The sequence below is a fragment of the Pieris napi genome, chromosome 19 (assembly GCF_905475465.1).
Source record: "Pieris napi chromosome 19, ilPieNapi1.2, whole genome shotgun sequence".
Classification (NCBI taxonomy): domain Eukaryota; kingdom Metazoa; phylum Arthropoda; class Insecta; order Lepidoptera; family Pieridae; genus Pieris; species Pieris napi.
This window is the reverse complement of record NC_062252.1, coordinates 10,745,062-10,763,842: the sequence shown is the minus strand read 5'-3', so window position 1 is coordinate 10,763,842 and position 18,781 is coordinate 10,745,062. Positions and strand designations below refer to the sequence as shown.

The following is an 18,781-nucleotide window of genomic DNA, read 5'->3' as shown; positions in this document are numbered from 1 at the left end:
CAACGTTTCACATATGCTACAATTTAATGGCATAGCCACCAAAAAAGCATGGTGATCCCCATGACTGTTGTTTTCATGCCCTTTGAATAGTTTACTACTATGTAATATAACAAAAAACTTAGCCACATCAACGCTTGGCCGAGTCTGCTAGTTAAATATAAAATCCGATAATATTCCGAGTAACAATATTTTTGAACCGTTTTATGGCTGTTTTTGTAAAAGACTTAGAAGTCATAAATACGATATTACCGGTAACCTGACGTATTAAGATGGGTTTTTATCTAAACAGGTTTCAAAGCTGCGCAGACGCTTGACTGTAACGGTAGTAATATATTGCGAGAAGTGATAAGTGTTTGTGTAGGTAATCAGCCTCAGAGATTTCTAGGCCTTGTGATTAATTCAGTTATAAAACTCTTATAGAATGTTAAAAATCCTCTCAATACTGTTATTGCGCTTGTTATATGCGCATGCGCAAGATACATGGTCGATAGTTGGAAATCCGCTGGTCGCTGTCATGCCTTGTAATGACACAAAGGATGTATTCATTCAGTATGAGCCCGGAAACCCTCCAGAAGACGAAAACGAATATTTATTAAAAATTTTACAAAGTTTTCTAGTGAATACACGTATAAAAATGAAATTCGATTCGCCCGCTTCTGTCACTTTGGTAAATGTTTTTCACTTAAAATTCATAAAATAAGTCTAGTTCCAGCTGTATTGAAAAGAGACAGCGTCTCTCAACTCGAGTCGTCAGAAAGAGACGGTACAAGAGTGATTGGGACCAATATAATTATTTTAGTGTTCTATATTTAATCATTAGTAAAAGATCTTCTACGAGAATTATTGAACAACACAAACAAACAAACGGGCAAACGGACAGGAGGCTCAGCTGATGCTAAGTGATACCGCCGCCCATGAACATTCTCAATGCCAGCGGCTCGCGAGTGCGTTGCCGGCCTTTTAAGAAATGCTACGCTCTTTTCTCGAAGGGCCCTAAGTCGAATTGGTTCGGAAATACTTCAGTGGGCAGCTGGTTCCTCAAAATGGTGGTGCGTGGCAAAAACTGCCTTGAAAAACGCTTAATTATTGTTTATTGCACCGCCTAGCTATCGATTATGTTAAGCTATAAAATAAGTGTTGGCCTAGTGGCTTCAGCGTGCGACTATCATCCCTGAGGTCGTAGGTTCGATTCCGAGGTGTACCAATGGACTTTTTGACTATGTGCGCATTTAACATTTGCTTGAAGGAAATCTTCGTGAGGAAACCGGCTCAGACCAAAAAGGTTGACGGCCTGTGTCACGTACTTGCCTCGATCGACAAATAATCATGAAACAAATATCTGAGGCGTAGACCCAAACAGGTTTTTGAGCCACTGATAATAAAGGCAGTGAAAAACATATGATTTTGCAAATTATTTGCTAACTGAAATATTTATGGAATGAACCAAAATTTTATCACTTCGTTTGTATGCACATTTTCTGACGCCCACACACAAATTCAATACAAAAGTATATAAAAGCATGTGGATATAAAATTACAGTATAATTAATTACAGCGAGGAAATTAAATAAGACCAAACTGTGAACCTTCTTAAATCGCTTAAGTTCAATGGAAATTAAAAACTTTCGTTTAAAGTAGATTTAAATTTCCGTTCTAATTTTAAAACTTCAAAACTCGATTTTCAGTCCAATAACGCATTTGCGAGAGTGTCCGTTGACGGAGATTTCATTGTCGTAAAGTTCTTCAAAGAACACGATAGCATTGCGCTCTTTGTGAGAGGTCCTAGAAACACTCCAGTGGTACCATATCTGACCTATTTGAACATCAATAACGTGGAATATTGCCAGCATGCGGAAGTGGTATGTTTTGACTATATTAATTTTACTAAAACCCCACGGCGCCACCAGGAATCGCCCGAAGCAGGAAACGGTAACAGCCTTGACCGCATCCCACCACGCTATCAGCCGTTTAAATCACGGTCGTCTATGGCCAAGAGTGATGTGGAATGACATCGGCCAATTAGACATAGACTAGATAGACAGAATAAGAAAGTGTCCAATGACAAAACCTTCAGTCTCTATTAAGACGAAGACACTCTGCTCTTCTGTTCTATATTTCCTACGGACCACTGTCTAGCACTTGATAGCAAGATTAATTTTCCACTTTTCCTTTTCATTCTTCTCACTAGGCTCTTTGAACGACATTCACGTGATGGTGGCGCCTTCGTTCGTGAGCTCCAGAAATGTTATTGTATTGTACGTCCTTCAATTGAACTGATTAATATCTGATTCATGTTTCTATTTCCTAGATCAGTTTTCTTTATAATCAAGTAAGTGAGCCTTACTTCGACGCAGGAACTACTTAAGGGCTTTTTGGGCTGCAGCCCAGGGCCTCGTGGATACAGTTGACAACAGTCCCCACTGTAAACAGTAGACGATATTTAAAATTTAAGAAATATCTAAGATTTAAAAAAATCCAATCATAATGTTTGAATCCCTGAGATCAATTAACTCGCGTGCGATACGCGACTATCGATTGGAACGGGGAATTCCCCGTCGCTTGTTTTCAGTCGGTGTATTTTTACTATGCTATGTGGGCTATGTGTGTATGTGAAACAAATTCACGATCCGCCCATACTTCGACGAATTTGGGTCTAGCCAACCGTCGAAGTGTCAGTCTAAATACTAAATACACTCATAGACCTATTTTGTCTTTTTCTGTCAAATTATGATGGAAAGAGATATATGATTAATTTAGTTGAGTTTATAGGGTTATCTAGACTCATACATACAAGGATACAAAGACCATGCAGAAATTCTACCCCAACGAAACAGCCCGACGTGCGGTAAATCTAAAATAACATACACCCAACTCATAGTGAATGGTGAGGTCACGCAGCCTGGTGATTGGCCATGGCATACCGCTATATATAAGTTGGATAAAAATAATATAAAATATATATGCGGGGGCAGTTTGATCTCCAAGAATTTCGTACTCACCGGTGCGTATGACTTATCTATAAAAGTATTTTAAAAAAAAGGGTGCATGTACTTATGTACGCGCGCAAGAAGTTATACGTCTTTAGCATTATCACAAATAGTTTTTGATTGCATGCAAATAATTAATTACAATTAAATAATCAAAGACTGAAAAAGGAGTCATTATAGTCAATAAAGTTCAGTTTACATTTGAATTAAATAAAATAAATAAATATTTATTATTATTCTCTTACATACTTAGTAACATAAATTCTATAATTATTCGAATGTTGTTTTTAAATTATGTCCAATGCCGTAGCATCTTCCGTGGGCAACTTCATTCTGTTAATTCTGTGTCACGGTGCGCGCGCATCACTTTCACTCTCATCAATTTGTCATAACGCGCCTAAAGAAGTATAACTTTAAAAATTATATATACAACAGTGTTGGCCTAGTGGCTTCAGCATTCGAATCTCATTCCTGAGGTCGTAGATTCAATCCAAGTTGTGCACCCGTGGACTGTCTATGTGCAGAGCTAACACTCGCTCGTTCGGTAAAGCAAAACATCGTAAGGAAACCGGCATGTCTCAAATCCAAAAATCAACGACTTCTGTGAGACTGAAGGCTGATCACCTACTTGTCTGTGAAATAAAAATCAAAAAAACGGATTCAATAAGCCAAGACCCATATAGAGTTATAGTGCCACTGGATTATTATCGTTATTCCCCATATACCCCATTCCAGAAATTAGTGGATATCTCAAAAACTTACCATAAATTCAGATACAAACAAAACACATAAACATTATGCCAGCCGAATTGGATTACGAATCTACAGAGGACTACGTATTTTGGCATGATTCTGGGGTTCCACAAACTAACACAGACAGCGCACGCATATAACAATGCTTAGCTACATACGCACACACACCCATTCACACACTCATACATTTATGAATACTTAATGTCTTATACGACTTGTGTTTGTTGTTGTAACACTAAAACTACTTTTTCTTTAAAAAATGTTGTTAAACAAGCACCATGTACCACGGACTGCTTGTCTAGTTACCCATAAAACAGTATCTCTTTCGTCTGGGGACTAGCGATAGATGAATTTATTTACAACCATATCAGCTTTTCAGTTTTTTTTTTTTTCAGCTGCACATTGCACAACCGTTCGAGGTGTGCCGTTATTGCCCGAATTACTGAGTGTTGTACTAGGCAAATATAACCTTATTGGAGGTGATGTAGGATCTGAAGAAAGGGAGGTAAATAAACATTTTTTTAATCCAAATACAATTATCTAGTCTAAATAATCTTCTTCATTTACATTGCAACAATTTTTTTGATTTTAAAATACCTAAAGAATTAATTCAAATTAATATAGCAATAATAGTGCACAAGAACATACATACCTTTAAGTCAACGGTAATGAACATCTGTCGAAGTAGACATGGGGAGAAATTGGCTGTGCCAAAAATCAATCTGGAACTGTTTAGGAAAAAACACCTTTTGTATGGCAATTAAAGTTTACAATAAATTACCAAAAGAATTAAAAGATCTTCCGACTAGAGTCATTAAAAATCGACTTGGTGTGTCGGATTTTACTTTTGGAGATAATTTATTTTTCAATTAATGATTATTTGCGTGTGACACTGTAGGTGATATAAATTTAATACAGTAGGATATGATATGTGCGATACAAATAATATAAGAATTGACCAATTCATATGACTAATAATGAAAAACGTAAAATTCCTTTAAAGACAAATTTGCGCGCCATTGTGTGTGGCAGAATATGCGAACTTACCACCACCTTACACATTTTTGTACCATATTCTTGCAATAAATAAATTATTATTATCAATTAAAAGTTCATAAATAGAAAATTTAAAAGTTTGGTCCCCGTGGCAGTGTACTTTTAGGGCTGGCAGCATTTCCTGACTGCATTGCGAATTTGCGCCAACTTAATTAAATCTTTCGTTGATTCTTGACAGATTTCTTGAAAAAAAACACTAAAGATTTTTTTCAAGATTTGTTCTAAATATTATGTTCTTAATATAGCGCTTTAAATTTATTTATATTTAATTATTTCATTCAGGTGCATTTAATAATAGTCCACGAGGACTTCAAACTTCCATACTTGCATAATGACATTTCACTTTTGAAATTGAAAACGGAAGTGACTTATAACGATTACATACAACCAGCCTGTCTATGGTACAAGGCGGCTTTTGATTATCTGCCAACAAACCAAATAAATGGAACTGTAAGTAACGATTTGATTGACAGTTATTTCTAATTAACATTTATATTTACGTGCTATTAAAAGCTTCTTCCAAAAGTGCCATCTCAGGCTTCATCAGAGCATCATCATTCAGAGAGAGGTATCAGAGCTTGGGAACAAATCAAAAGGAAGCTGCAGCTAAGTTTCATCATCGGTTGTCAAGGCAGAATACAAAATACCATCCGTATCACCTCGACGTCCGTCGTTCCACAACTGAGCGTTTTCTTAGGCAGTTTAGCTGCCCACTGAAGTATTTCCCAACCAATTCGACTCAGGGTGCTTCAAGAAAAACGCGTACAAATTCTTAAAAGTCCGGCAACGCATTTGCGAGCCTTCTGGCATTGGTTGTGTATCTATTAACATCAAGTGAGCATCCTGCCCGTTTGCCTCCTGTTACATAAAAACAAAAACAAAAAATAACCTAATTAGGGGAGATTAGTTTGTTTAAATCTATCATTAACTAATCAGGAGTTAAGAAGTTTGATTGATGTTAAGAAGGGCATGTCTATAAATGTATTGATAAAATTTCAGGTCGTTGGCTGGGGATTCGACATAACAGATAATTTATCCCCAAAATTAAATAGAGCAAGCTTAATGATAGTATCAGAAGGAACTTGTATTAAGAAGAATCCCCTATTGTATGCAACTGTGCTGACAGATAGAAAATTTTGCGCAGGAAATTCGGACGGTATGTGTATATTATAGCAGTGTTGGTTTAGTAGTTTACGTACGACTGTCAGGCCGTAAGTTCATTCCCCGGCAGTGCACTAAAGGCTACATAGTAAGTGCTATGTGCACATTTGACACTCGCTCGTAAGATGGAAGAAAACATCGTTCAGGAACCGACATGCCATAAGCGGGCCATAGACGGACCGCATGTTGCAGCCGATACCGACTACTCTAAGCGGTCGCCGCACGGCGATCTGCAGTTTCCATACTAAATCCATATTCGCAATACACGGACCGCTCGAGCAGTTCCTGAGCAAACCGCATATTGCAGTCGGTCTTGACTGCAACATGCGGTCCGTCTATGGCCCACTTTAGGTCTGAAAAAGGCAACGGAGAGGGACAAGCACAAGGCTGATGACCCACATGTCTATTAAGATAAATAAATGATCACAAAACAGATACAGAAATCTGAGGCACAGATCAAATGGATGCACCATTATTATGCATATTGGATTAGGCTGTTTTTAAAAACTTCATGAAAAAATTAATTAAAACTGGTGGAATGGCGCAAAATATCTTTCACTTTCTATAAAAATAAAATTTAACTTTAAAAAAAATTCACATCTTATTCCTAGAAACCTTCGACGCTTTAGCTATTGTATAATTTTAGGAATATCTGCCTGTAATGGCGACAGTGGTGGCGGGTACCACGTCTTTGTGCCAGACACTCCTAAGGATAATTCCCCCAACGCCACCGGATCCTGGTATGTTCGAGGCATTGTTTCACTAACTGCGAGGCGTAGTGACGCAGCGATATGTGATCCCCATCAGTACACTGTATTCACTGATGTAGCTAAATTTACAAATTGGATTGACAAATATGTCCATTAAAATATTGAAGAATTCTTTGTTTTTTATTACCCCCTTTTTAAAGTACAGGGGGCAAACGTGCAAGAGGCTCACCTGATGTTAAGCCGCCCAATTGAACTATACGGCCCTAGAGTGTCCACTCCAACGGGTACAAAATCAAATCTGGTCTATGTATATTTCCGCCTGCTCTGCGCCCACGCCCGCTTTTGTGCTTGTGCAGACGGAGCTAACGTATTCCACAACTAGCATCCTAATAATGCCCGTTCCATACTCCAGGAATCAAAAACATCATATCCGACCACTTACAATCGTCCCTAGTAATGTCTGTTGGCTTCAAAATGGCTGGAGATAGAAGTTATCGAGATCTTTACACAAATATCTTTACAATTATTGGTGCTTTATTGTAAAGATATTTGTGTACGGTAAAAATCAAAATAAAAGAATTTATAAATAAACAAAATAAGAACACACACAAATAAAAATACAGTGTTGTGTTGTGTATCCCATTGGATATTTTTAATCATATTTTATTCCTAAAGCAATTTTAAAGCAGGCATTCAAATTATTAATATTAATAGACTTACGATCTAAACTGACTAATTATTTATATAATTAAGTACTCAATTTTATTTAATTAGACTTATGTGGGTCTCTAAAAGCCATATGAATTAATTAGTTACCATTAATTAACGTTTATATTATTAACTGATCCCTAAACAATGCCATACATTTTGTATTCACTTAGGTTCAAACAGACGGATCACGGTAAAGGGGGTACGAGTAGACCTCCTGCAACAAAACATTTTAATGTATAGACTAGAAGTAAATCTCAGAACTGGGTATAGCTGACATCATTTAACATAATAAGGACAAGTCGCATTATGACAGAATAAGCAAGTAATAATTATAAAATTAAAACAAATTTAAAAAGTTGGGTCCCTGTGGCAGTGTACCTTTAATGCTGGCAGCATTTCTTCGAGCGAGGAAAGCACCAGCTCTGGGGTCTTCGGTACCAGGAGTACCGTATCTATAAGTATTTTATATTCTAGGTTAATAAATGGCCCCAAAAACCGCGCGAATATAAATTGCGCGTCTAGCAAAAATAATAATGAATCTACGTGGAAATGTGAATTTGTTTCAAAATAAATATCGATATATAAAATTCTAATAGTACTATTATTTGAAAACAATGTATGAAACCACTCAGCTCAGGTAAGATAAAACAACATTCGCTATAAACTGTATCAAACAAAGAACAACAATTTTAAAGCGTTGTACAATTTTGCGATACGAATCAAAACCGAAGCATTTGACATGATCAGTGTGTACGGAACACACGGGTTATTGGAGGGTGTTTGAGCACTGTTGGAATTGTATATTTGTTTGAAAGATATCGACCTTCATCCCTGAGGTTATAGGTTCGATCTCCGACTGTGCATCAATAGACTTTCTGTCTATGTGTGCATTTAACGCTCTCCATACTGTGAATGAAAACATCGTGAGAAAACCGGCTTGCCATTGGTTATTACAACGTAACAATATTCTAATATTCAGTTGTGACAGAAAAATAAATAATAGTTAAAAAAAAATAAAAAACACGCTTTTAAAGCACATCAAACTAAAAAGTGAAAAATAATTCCTAATTTAGGCTGAAAATGGTAATGAACAAAAAATACTGGTATTATTGTGAAAAAGCGTGGGTTGCTCGATAGCACAGAGCGCCCCACGCTTTAGCTCTCCTTTTTATTTAATTATGTCAACTGTACTTTATTTATATATATGCAACGAAGTGTTAATAAATAAATAAAATTATTTTAAATAATACTTCTAACAGTCTCTATTGAGGTGCCGATACTTGGGTTAATGTTAACTTCATTAAATGCTTTATCAGTCAGCAACAAACACAATAAATGTAAGTCACAGACTATAGTCTGACATTAAGCATTAAAACCGAGCAGTAAAGTTAAGACATCATCCAACAGATATAGCGAGTCGAGAATTCGAGGATTATGTTTAATTGCAAGATCTATATGAGTATTAAGGAATAGAACCCCTTTTAACGCAGCTATTGCCGCACGCTATCACTATGTAACCCACTGAATTATTTCCGAACCAATTCAAGTTATGGTTCAAAAACAGACATAGACATAACATTTATTACTAACAAAAAAACACACATAATAACAATAATCAAAGAAAAGAAAAGAAAAACAAAATGAGCGATAACAAAAAAAAATTATTCCCTTGTCCCTTTCGGTTCGTTTCAAGTGTGTAATGCGTTGTTATTTTTCTAGCTAGTTTCAGCTAGTTTGCGCCTCAGTCGCTAAAGAAAAGATTGTACTAATTCCTAACTTGCAAGCACTCTGGTATTGTGAGGGTCCATGGGTGGTATAACTTAACATCAGGTGAACCTCCTACCCATCAAACTCCGTGTTCTGTAAAAATAATGGCGTTGATTTAGTAAATAATAGTTAAAATTATGTTAAATAATTGTAAATTTATAATATACATAACTTTAATCCGGTTAAAAAGTTTTTTCTTTAAATAATAGTTATTAACTTTGTTAACTTTAGCTGAACTAGCAAATAGCTCACTTGATATAATGAATAACATATAGAGTCGACTTCTGTAGGCATACAGAAGTCTTACATCAGATTCTTAGTGACACTGTTCCTCATAGAATCGTCAAGGTCATCCTGCCAGAAGACTCGCCACTGTGTTGTCTGCCTTTTCATTGGTTCGTCCTTGAAGAAACGTTTCTTGGGAAGGTTTTGTCTAATCAAATTGGTTTTAGTTTAACAGTTCAATAAAAATAACTATGTTTAAAAAAAAACTAATGTTTCATCGTATGGAATCATTATTTAATGGGTAAAAGTACGAATATTGTACTTAATACCAATCAGAGGAGAGCAAATGCCTCGAGTTGGGTCGAGGCGCCATCTTGACTTTGGACAGTGCGTACCCAGATAATACTGATGAGTGTTCAGTGGAGCATTGTGGTGATGAGACGTTAGACCGAGTTGGGACTATGTGATTTGTAGTTGAGTAGATTGTGATTAAAAGTGAGATCGGTGCCTTGAACCCGCTGCTCATTATAATTTAAGCTCGGTCTAATATAAACTATAACTGAGAGATTATAACAAATTACCAGCAAATAGATATATTTAATGTAACTAAATTTTTTTTTTAAAATAATTTAAAAAACTCTGGTATCTTTTATTAATAATGGCTTTGTTATTCTTCCTTTAAATTAAATATATATTATACTTAGAATGTATTATTAATACATACTTTGTTATATTTTTCGTATGAAAAGGTAAAACTGTGCTTTGTTTGTTTGAATGTGTATTCCGTTTTTGGTTTTGTGTACAATGTAATTGTTTGGATATTGTTTAGTGACTAGCTGTAGCTGTTGAGCAAATAAATAAATAATTGTTTATAAAGTGAATCAATCTAAAGTAAATATTGTACGATTACTATCCGTGTCTTATGTGCTCGCACTTTACCCACGCTAAATGGCGATGTCAATGTCGATGAAGTGACGATATTTCTCCAATATATTTATTTTTATATTCACCAGTGCGTTCATACCTGTTTCTACGTTTGAAACGTAAAGAAACCGAACCTCGGGGATTTCAAAATCAGGACAAGACCCTCCATTATTTATGTAGAGTCGTTTCAGTTGCATCTCTACAAACTCCTTTGGTTTACATTATTAAATGAACATAAAAACAACTGAAGCGTAAATGAAATAGGTAGGGTTTCGTGGCATTGTTTACCATTGTAGGTTATAAATACAATTTGTTTCGGATTTAGGCCCATTTATTTATAGCAATGATTCGAATGCAATAAAATTTACATTTGTAATATAGACGTTATCGTATTGGTGTTCAAACTGTGTGTTTACTGTGTCCATGTAATATGTATTTCTGTAAAAAATTCAAATATTATTATTTCATACAACATAACACAAAGTGTTAGATGGGCGAATTAAAACGTAGTGTGCCTTAATAAAAATAATAAATGGTTTTTTTGCAAAGAAAGTGGTACGTACAGATTAATTAATTATAAAAAAACCGCACAATCAAGGCATATATAGCCATGCAAATGTAATTTTAATTATAATGATGTAAATAATAAGAACAGTTGTTTATAATACTATACCACGTTATAAAAGCACCTTCGTTTTAAAAATTTAAGAAAGCTAAGCTTAAAAAGTATTCATAATTATTATTTATTTTTCGAACTGACAATTCCAGTTATTAAGTATTGTGTAAGTTACAGTTGGTCCTAATTATTATATTAATAGGTTAGCTTTAAGGAATCATATTAAAGAGGACGCATGCAGTTCATTGCAATGACCCATGTAAGGGCACTCCAGCCTTCCAACTGCTACCGCCAGCATCAGCCAGGGCTCCCCCGCAAGCACCAGAGATACTGTTCACTTTTTTTTTTAACGGCTCTGGCACGATTTGTGCATTAGCCAGCGTCAAGTATGTATAGGATTTTTTTTTTTATAATTCGTGCTTGTCTTTAGAAATTCGACCGCGTCCTCCATGTACGGTTTAGGCACTCGCCCGGTACCGCACAACCGTCCCAAAGGCCGAGAACAAATTTAAATTAAATTAAAGTTTGCCCTCGAACCGGGAATCGAACCCGGTACCCCTCACCTAGCTGCCACTTAATAAGACCGCTAGGCTATGAGGCCCCCCCTCATTATTACTTGCGCGTGACGTAAAAGTAATAATGAATCTTACTCATCAGAATGTAAAACAAAAGACGAAACGATGGCGCGTTCTCTTTGTTTATGGTGAACACGATCAATAGTCAAACGTGCTTTAGCATGAAACATCATTTTGCATCTGTGGTCATCTCGCCATTCATTATCACCACCGGGTCTATGATCAAAGCAAGGACATATAAACATTATCTTAAAAAGTTTTTTTTAATTTTCGATGATGATGACGGAGTACGTATCAAAACCAAAATTCATTTATTCAGTTGAATCACAAGATTACTTTGAATTGTAAACTCTACCTGTTCGGAATCGCGACCAGCACACAAGAAGAAAGGCAAGAACCTCTGGCTTTTTTTTGATCGTGTTAAGTTATTAACAATGCTTATATTAGTTACAAATAAATTAAATAGCTGGAGCATTTTATTTTTAATTCCGAGCTTCCTTAATATTAGTATATTTCACACAGATTGTGGAATAATAATAAAAAAAGGTATACTTACACTTTTTTTGGTTTATACGGAGGCGAACAAAGTCAAAATTTACTGTTAAAGCGAATTTCACAAGCACTAGGATAAGCATAGACACTTGTGAATAGGAATTACTAGTTCTTTGTATAGAAAAACTAGAATTAGGTGTACTAGATCCACAAATTAAATGTATTATTTAGATTATATCTTTATATACTAGACTACCAAGGGACTTATCAACTAATATTAAATTATTATGATTTTCAGTAAGTACCTTCAAAAACGTGTATAAATTTGACAAATCAAACTTAAACTCAAAATAACTTTATTCATATCGGTAAATAAGTACACTTATGAACGTCAAAAAATTAGTTAAATTAATTGTAAATTTACATTAACTATCGTACTATTATTTTGTGAGAAATAGTATTTTAAGTGAAGAAACTGTATGTCAAAAACTCATTTATTTACAAAAACAAAACACATATTTATTCATTTATATAACTCAACGTTTCCAATGCTTCACAGCGACCCATTGTTTTCAGTTAATGCTGTAAAGTCGAACAATATAATTATCCCTATCGAAGAATCTGATCAAACAGAAATTTAATATCTACAATTTCTTTAACAGTGTAGAAAATAATATAAATTTTCACAGAATATGTAATAGAGTCTTATACAAAGTTATACTGTACTAATAGAATTGAAAAGGGCATCAAAGTAAGTAGCCTTTAGAGAAAATGAGATATTTCAGCGAAATATCGCAACATTTCTAGACTTAGTGCTCCATAGATATAAATTTCTAGGCTTTATTGTAATTCAGAGCCGTTTTTGGTTCATTTGGACACAGTCAACGACCCACTTGGATAAATTGACAAACCAGACATTCGAACAGGCTCTCAAAGAATAGGGCTACATAATATAATTTTAAAAAATCGTTCATAATATTTGCTGGTTGTTAATTCTAACTAGGTTTCTTTCGATACCAAGATATAATATATATGTTGGTATCTAAAGAAACCTAGGTTCGAATAACCTAAACTAACGTTAAATTTTAAGAAGAATTTAAAAATTATTTTCATACAATATTGACTTTAGTATAAACCGTATGCAAGTTATTTTGCCAAGCAAGTGTTTCTAAAACATGATCTCGTGCATTCGAAACCGAAAAATGGACTCTAAAGTTTGAAGTAAAGGAAAGAATTGTGAGGAAACTCACACGTCTCAGTCCAACGTTGGAAAATGTCAATCCAGCCTTAATATTATCAAAGAAACAGACACAGTACTGTGTCTGCTCCAAGCTTAAAATGGGGTTACGGAAACGACACAGCCCAATGGTGCAGCATAAGAGAACATATGTCTCGATCAGTCAGACTTGCAGTTATTGAAACAAACTGGCTTCAAAAGCCAAAACTCTTTCAACCCATACATTCGTGAATGTTAAAATACACACATTATTCTTCTCACTGGTTTTATTCTTGGGCCGGCAACGCGAACGCGAACCCTCTAGCATTGAGGCGGCGGTGTCACTTTTTTCAAGAATAGAGCGTACCAATTCTTAAAAGGCCGGCAGCAAGCTTGCGAGCCTTCTGGCATTGCAAGTGTCCATGGGCGGCAGTATCACTTAACATGAGCCTTCTGCCCGTTTGCCTCCTGTAACTTAAAAAAATATTAAGCTATTACACATTGTAATGTAAATTTCGTAATACATAAAAAAGACAGGACGATTGATGCACTGGAGATGTGGCGATGTGGAAAGATGCTTGGCATACCATGGACCGCCAAAAGAACTAACTAATCAATCTTGGATCATCTCAAAATTCGTACGAGACTCAAACACATGGTATAGAAGAGTTCTAACTTACTTGTGTCATATCGCCTGTCGCAAACCAGATAACATGGACAAGCTGGTAGTCGTCACAAGGTGGTATACAAAAGTTCACGGGGCAGTTCGCCAACCCGCTGGTGATTCTCTTAACAACAGCTGCACTAAGGGAAGCCATAGACGTAAACGAACAGGGGGAAACAGGCAGGAGGTTAAGTGATACCGCCACCTCAATGCCAGAGGGTTTGCAAGTGCGTTGCCGGCCTAAAAATAAAAAAACACTGAGAAGAATAGTGTCTATATCTTATTGAAATGTCACGTCTAGTTCTGAACATCTTCGCATGGTACCTACTCGGACTAGATTGACAATAAGGCACACTCTCAGCACAATTTTCAATGCACTATCGTTTCTCCAGCTTAATTCGATTGCATTTTCGTAGCTTTTCAACGGGATCGAACAACGGGCTAAATCCTTTTTAGACATTCTTTGTATAGTGTTAGCTAAGTTTTTAAATAGTATTGTTCTGATATTCTTGGAGTATCCCGGAGAATTTTTGGCAGTATCATCTTTTTAAATTCATAATAGACTTAGTGGTTGAATTAGTTGTGATAAAAATCTAATTCAAATCTAATTTGTAAACTTTAATTCTACTGTAATCTAGCCTATTTAAGCTTCCAAATACTAATGTACTAATTAATTAAAAGTTAATTTACATTAAGTCAAATCTAGGGCGTAGAATTGACGAGAACACCGGTAGGAATTTAAAAAAAAATACAGGATATATGATAAACTACATTTCATACTAAGGAAAAACATTTTTTAATTAATAATTTATTTACAAGAATATGGTGCATTCTAAAATTCGCATTTTATATATACGAACTTTAGATATATATTTAGAACTATAGTGTATATACTATATATATAACGAATTAATAAATCAGTGGCGCTACAACCTTTTTAGGTCTGGGCCTCAGATTTCCGTATCTATTTCATGATAATCTAATGGGCAAGTAGGTGATCAGCCTTCTATGGCTGACTCACGCCGTCGTTTTTTGGGTCTAAGACATGTTAAATGCGCACATAGAAAGAAAGTCCATTGGTGCACAGCCGGGAATCGAACATACGACTTCAGGGATGAGAGTCGCACGCTGAAGCCACTAGCTCCCACTGCCGCGCCAACACTGCCTATATATATATATATTTATTTAACCAAGTATTATATACTAGCATATTTCTACAATTAGACAGCTTCAGAAATAATTTAAATATTACGAGAACCTTATTTAAAACACGAAACAAAAAAGTGTCTCAAAAATGCGAATAATAAATAAATTGGGTCAATTTGATTCATCAATGACAGTGAGTGAATTGTCCCGAAAAATAACTGACGGAATTAGATGTCTGCCTTTCGAGATAACGGGACATCGTCAGGAATGTATTAAGCTTGGATATGGTTTTTATATTTACAATTATCTGATGAATTTTCGGCTACTGAATCACCGTGCTTACTGCTTAGTTTTCTTGATTACGAAGAGCTTAGTGTGAGGTACTACTACAGGGTTTCTTCTCCTTAATAGAGACTGTAAGTTGTTGGGCACTTCCTTATGTTAAATATCCTTTTAAATTAGGTTAGACGTAAATTATTAATTAGTCTTAGGTTTTTAGCGTTAGGATAGATCGTAATGTACGTACGTACGTACGTGTATGTATGTTTCAAATGTGATCGTAATGTATTACAAAAATTGATTAAAATGATTTAGGTAAATATTTGTTTGTGAATCAGACAAAAACTTGCCAATATTTTCAAATATTAGCGTTTTTCATCATTACTAACTCACGTTGAAAGGATTATATTTACTTAACTAATTATTCATTGCGCTTAACCGACTGAGGAATTTTACACGAGATTTGAAACCAGGATAACTTCTTCACCAATAAGGGCAGATAAAGCCATGTTATAAAAGTACGACATCCACACTTTCTAGCTCCCACACATTAGTTCCCTTATCTTAGCAAAGCAGAAAGTGGAATTATTGTATTTCTTACGAAATAAAATAGATTGAATACATTGATTACATTATAATATTGTGTACCTAGCAATACATTGACAAGTCCATATCTCCCAATTACTCTTTATTATACCGGGTTTTTTTCGGGCGGAGCCAGAGTTATGTGTGGTAGAGTTATGTGGGACTCGCAATTGTGCATACCCACTAAAACCCCAAGGCGCCACCAACAATCACCTTAGGCGGGATGCAGTAACAGCAGTGAGCAGAGCCTTAACCGCTGCCCGACATAAGATACGGCGGTCGCGTCCGCCTCTCCACGCCCATTGTTAGTTTGTGAAGATACTTGACACAGCAAGTATCATTCACAGAGCGCGCCAATAGCAAGTATCATTCGCTTTTAGTTATAACTAAAAGGGAATGGCGCCTTTTGCGTCATTACTTAAAAAGTGTGGCGGAGTGTTTATTGCCAGTTCTTCTCGTCCGTTCTACGCCCTTGATTTGAGAACTGGCAGTAAATGTAAAGTTACAGGCATTTAGAATTTAATATATATTTCTTTATTGACGTTCATAAGTGTACATTGTGTTACCTAAATGAATAAATTAATATGACTTTGAATTTAGAAGGTAAGTGCAGTGCATTGCTTCATTTCGGTTTAGGGTTGCCTGGAAGAGATAGCTCGCTCCATAGCTTTAACACCGTTTAGCTCTTAATTATATCTAATATGACCATGTGTCTAAATTCCGCAGGCAGCTGGGGTGGCTACCTATTCGATTCAGACGTCACGCTCATCTTCTTCAACTCCTATACTCAATTCTTTTCAATCCGAAAACCCCTTTTTATCTCAAAAATCACTTTAAATTCTTAGGTCCTTCTAACTATATGTTACGCTCTTCTAATAGATGTTTATTGGAAATTCCATCTCACACTTCATCCTTCTTAGGCATTCACGATCTCCGCCATTAAGTTGTGGAATACGCTGCCCGACTCCGTACGATTGGCTACCTCTCTGTCATCTTTTAAAACTCTTCTGTATAATCATTTCTTAACCTTATCCTATCCTGATCAATCGTGACTTGTATAAATCTTATGTTTCCTTTTACATCACTATTTGCTGTCCATGTATTTGTAAGATTAGCTTTTAAGTTTTTAGTCTGTTGTTAATATATTTTTTTTTGTATTACTTTAGATTAAGGTACTATGTATATATATATTTTTTTTATATAACATTTGTTTCTGCACTTCTCGCACGAATCATGTTTCTTTTTTTTTATAGTTTTTTCTTTAACTAGGGTTGCCTGGAAGAGATCGCTTATTAGCGATAAGGCCGCCCATTGCATCCCTTATAATTTTTTTTGAAGTTGTACTTCTTTAGGCGCGTTATGAAAAATTGATGAGAGTGAAATTTTACGATTGCGCGCGCACCTATGACACAAAATTGGCAGTGTGATATAGCGTGCGCGAGCGAGATGGGAATAAGACAAACTACAAGTAAAAAGAAATAGAATATGCGTGAAGCTAACTTCACGCATATTCTAGCTTAGCAGCTTAACAAGAATTTTGAATGACCATGACAATTGACATCTGACAATGACATTTACCTTTTAAACAAATATAGGAGTTTTAATTATTGTTTAAAATTAATAATTATATACCTAGTTATTTTCATTATACAAAATATTTGTGAAATAATATAAAATATTTGTGAAAAAACTGTGCTAACCTTCCTGAGTGCTTCAATACAATTGAGGTTAACTATCCGTATGTATTATCGAGTATTATTGTTGATTAAAACTGAAACATGAACCATTAATCATTGCTTTTGTTTATTGCGTTTGTTACAGCAACTTTTTAGAAATATTCTACGACCCTATATATCAATAATTGAGAACAAAAATTTAAGCACGAATACTAATAAGGAGAAAATGAAGGCTTGGAGCGATATAACAGAGAAGTAAACATTTTAATAAGTACCTGCATCTCAAAAAAATGACCACATTATTTAATCAAAACATCAGATTTAATCTAGCAAATATAAGGACAAGAGACAAAAAACAATTGATGAATCAGTGGAAGTGCACTAAATTGAATACAAAAAAAGAGTTGTCATCTTATCGCCGTGAAACATCAAAAACTGGAGGTGGAACAAAGCCACCATCACCTTCTCGAGACACAATGGTTTGAAGTAGATTTCAATGAATTTGATTGTGATGGTGTCGAGGTAGGAATGTTAATTATAAATATGATGTATGGTGATGTTCAAGGTTCAACCTTTCAAGCATAGGCATATGCTTACAACATTACTTTATTCCCCTACAGGGTAGTTAGAGATATTGTAATACCTCAAAACATCCATGTTGCACTTGTAGTACCGAAACTCTGTCCTGCCAGAAGTGAGCCCATTCCCACTTATAATGGACAGTGGGTATAATACACCTTAATACCTGAGTGCGAACCACTCACCATGATACTTAAATTAATAGATGTTATTTATATATTTCAGGTTATTACAAATAAAATCATTTTGGAAACAATTGATATCCCAAAGGCAAATAAAGCCAACAATGACTAGGTAATAAATCAGTTTTGACATAACTTGAATACTAAAAAAGCCAAACAAAGGTGTGCACAACAGTGACAACATAACTTAACAATTTCATTATTTTGTAGGATTAAAGAAAGGTTAAAGAAAATCATGTCGAACTGAACAACAAGAATCCCCAAACAACTCCAAAGAAACCTACAAGGAAGACACCGGTATTATATTTAAATTATCTCTATCTCTAAATAGAATAAAAGAAAGTTGCTATCCAGGTCTGTAGCATGTGCTACAAATTATATTATTAACACATTTATATAATTATATTAATATAAATGTGTTAAAAAATTTATAATATGAATTATAAAAAAAGGGTGCGTGTACTTATGTACGCGCGT

At 35.2% G+C, this 18,781-nt stretch overlaps 1 protein-coding gene across 1 annotated transcript; it reads left to right on the top strand.

Moving 5' to 3' along the window:
- The first annotated feature begins 269 nt into the window (after positions 1-269).
- LOC125059086 (chymotrypsin-like elastase family member 2A) lies at positions 270-6,838 on the top strand. The gene is made up of 6 exons (XM_047663286.1): positions 270-273; positions 1,848-1,859; positions 4,136-4,245; positions 5,079-5,246; positions 5,796-5,952; positions 6,604-6,838. Exons 1-6 carry the CDS (start codon positions 270-272, stop codon positions 6,822-6,824), a joined length of 672 nt encoding a protein of 223 aa, XP_047519242.1. The 3' UTR covers positions 6,825-6,838.
- The last annotated feature ends 11,943 nt before the right edge of the window (positions 6,839-18,781 follow it).

Bases quoted from the DNA above. Each gene is read 5' to 3' on its own strand.
- LOC125059086 (XM_047663286.1), top strand. The intron at 5,247-5,795 runs GTAAGTAACGAT...ATAAAATTTCAG, and splicing joins CAAACCAAATAAATGGAACT to GTCGTTGGCTGGGGATTCGA. The intron at 5,953-6,603 runs GTATGTGTATAT...GTATAATTTTAG, and splicing joins TTGCGCAGGAAATTCGGACG to GAATATCTGCCTGTAATGGC.